Source organism: Chanos chanos, chromosome 7 (assembly GCF_902362185.1).
Source record: "Chanos chanos chromosome 7, fChaCha1.1, whole genome shotgun sequence".
Classification (NCBI taxonomy): domain Eukaryota; kingdom Metazoa; phylum Chordata; class Actinopteri; order Gonorynchiformes; family Chanidae; genus Chanos; species Chanos chanos.
This window is the reverse complement of record NC_044501.1, coordinates 36785490-36788391: the sequence shown is the minus strand read 5'-3', so window position 1 is coordinate 36788391 and position 2902 is coordinate 36785490. Positions and strand designations below refer to the sequence as shown.

Genomic DNA, 2902 nt, shown 5'->3' with positions numbered 1-2902 from the left:
AGACAGACACGGGCGCCATTGGCGTCGAACCATGAGTTATTGTTACTTTGAATGTCATTCATAAAGAAAATGAATGACTGTCGTTATATTTTATGTCTAATTCAATGCTGATAAGTGCATCCTCTTCCAGCTCATTGAGCCCAGGAGATGTCTATGTCTTATCTAATCACCGTTCCACACAACATAAATTCCAGACTGCGCCATGTTGCTGGACACGGAAACAGCCGGTCACAGTGCTGATATGTAACTCCTCCTGGCGTGTGGCATTTCATAATGGACACATTAGACAGAAAACACATTTGGCCGCGTTAACACCTGTGTCACAAACCTGGCCAATCAGACGCTGCTCGTGTGTTCGCTGGGGATATGGTAGCTGTTGACGGACAGCTCTGACATTCCGGGCTGCATCTCCAGCACAGTGTCCGAATCCGTGCCGTTTAATTCCAGGCTCCGCAGTCCGTTCTCGTCCCCGTTCCGGCAGTTGCTGTTGCGGTCCACGTTCTCCTTCCCGCAGATGAGGACGGGGGTCACGATGTGCGATGGGCAAGACACGTTAATGGGGATGGGTTTAAGCCCCGCCCCTTTGTAACGACAGCGCATGTAATTGGAAAACGCCCTTCGGTAGGTCTTATTGAACAGCGTGTACACTAAAGGGTTAACTCCCGAGGATATGTAACCGACCCAGACGAAGACGTTGAGGAGATAGGAAAGCAGGGTCTCGTTTCTGGACCCTTTGCAGAGCACGTAGAGCACGTTGGTGATGAAAAAGGGACACCACATGATGAGGAAGAGGAAAAAGACCACACCCAGTACTTTAGAGGCGCGCCTCTCGTTCTTGATGGCCTGCATCATGCCCCGCCGGCCGTGGGAACCGGGGTCCCTCCCCGCGGGCGAGCTGAGCTGAGACGGCGCCTCCGACGGGATTATGGAGATGCTGTCGCTGCGTTTGGCTCCGGGAAGGGCGTCTCTCACCGTCAGGCAGTTCAGGCTGTTTCGGCGGGGGGGGCGCCGGCGGGGGCGCGGCCTCGGGGGCGGTCGGCTGCAGGGGTTGCTGGGAGCAGGCTGTGCCTTGGTAGAGGAAGACGGAGGCTTGGCGCTGAAGCGCCTGGACGGTCAGGCAGTAGGTGACCACCATAATGACCAGAGGGATGAAAAAGGCCACGAAAGAGCCCACCAGCATGAAGCGCTCCTCATTGAGAACGCAGCTGCCGTTCACAAAGACCTTATCCTCATTGTGCAGGCCTATCACAGGGATAGGCATAGAGATACCTGAGAGAGAAGGAGGGAGAGAGAGAGAGAGAGAGAGAGAAAAAGACTCATTTTTGGTACAATAACCCAATTTAACTTGGTAGGCTGGCATATGAGGCATTTAAAAGACAGAGAATGCAACAGAGGACATTTCTGTGATGCTGTGAATGAAAGAAATACGAGTCTGAACACAGCTGTGTTGACAAACGTATCTGAACACGGCCGTGTGGCTCGTCACAGCCTTATTTTAATACACGCAGGGACGGAGAACAGAATAGAACAGAGAGAGGGACTCTGATGTGTACTGAGGAGGACAGGAAAGGGAGAGACAAATCAAAAAGGACAGAAAAAGAGAGAGAGAACATAAGTAACGCACAAACACACACACACACAAACACACACACACACACACACACACACACACACACACACACACACACACACACACACACCATAGCTTCCTCTCGCACCAAAACATTCTCAATAATTTCCCCTTATCTCTTTTCCTGCTCACAAGATAAGTGGAACCTTGATTTAATTAGAGCATCTGGAGTAGTGTGTCATAACAGATGGAGCTGTAATTCTGGATGGAATCCATGTAAGCATTTAAAAGAGAAATAGACCCTCAGTCCAGTGTTTACTGTCCCGTGAAAACCTGTCTGGAATCAAGAAAAGCTCACAGCAAGCTCTCAGGAATGGAAATGACCAGAGGACGAGCAGAGAGAGGGAGAGAAGCGTAGACAGAGAGAGAGACAGAGAGAAAAAGAAAGAGAGAAAGAGAGAGAGAGAGAGAACGAGTGAGAGAAAGAAACCGGGTGAGAGTGAGAGTGAGAGAGGTAGAGAGAGATAAACTGAGTGAGAGAGAGAGAGAGAGAGAGAGAAACCGAGTGAGAGAGAGAGAGAGAGGGAGAGAAAGGGAGAGAGAGAGAGAGAGAGAGCGAGAGAGAGAGAGAGAGGGAGAGAGAGGGAGAGGAAATGAAATGACAGGAGGCTGATTTTGGGCAAAGCTGCCAAAGAAAATAAAAACGACTTTGAGGTTCTGAGGAGGATGAGGCCACGGTACCGCCCCCCGTCTGTCACTCCTCTTTAGAACCTATATCTGGGCGGAGCCAGTCTGAGTCATCTCTCACAGCTGTGTCTACGTGTGGGTTGGAGGGTAACTGAGTGAGTGGGTGGGTGGTTGGGATGGAGAGTGAGTGAGTGAGTGAGTGAGTGTGTGGGTGGGTGGTTGAGATGGAGAGTGAGTGAGTGAGTGTGTGGATGGGTGGTTGGGATGGAGAGTGAGTGAGTGAGTGAGTGAGTGAGTGAGTGAGCGTGTGGGTGGGTGGCTGGGCCGGAGAAGAGAAGTTGTGTGTTGTGCTGTATGCGAGTGTGACGGTGCGTTAGAGCTTAGGCTACGTCATGGTTTTGAGTGGGTGCGTGTGTGTTTTGGGGGAGAATTTTGAACACGTCAGATTTTGATCAATGTGTGTGTGCACGCGCGTGTGTGTGCGTGTGTGCATATGCATTTATGTGTTAAGGGGAATAGGAATGTGTGTTTGTGTGTGTGTGTCTGTTGCGGGAAGATGAACTAACATGGAAGGACAGCTTACTCCTCTGCCCCAGGGACTGATAACAAATCAGAGTGACTGTATGAGGCTGGAATACTAATGGA

At 50.8% G+C, this 2902-nt stretch overlaps 1 protein-coding gene across 1 annotated transcript in view; it reads right to left on the bottom strand.

The window, feature by feature from the left end:
• Window positions 1-336: 336 nt before the first annotated feature.
• htr2cl1 (5-hydroxytryptamine (serotonin) receptor 2C, G protein-coupled-like 1) overlaps window positions 337-2902 on the bottom strand; it is a 12302-nt gene continuing 9736 nt past the window's right edge. The window contains 2 exon segments of the mRNA XM_030780607.1: window positions 337-1005; window positions 1007-1269. Coding sequence (XP_030636467.1) covers window positions 337-1005; window positions 1007-1269 — 932 coding nt within the window.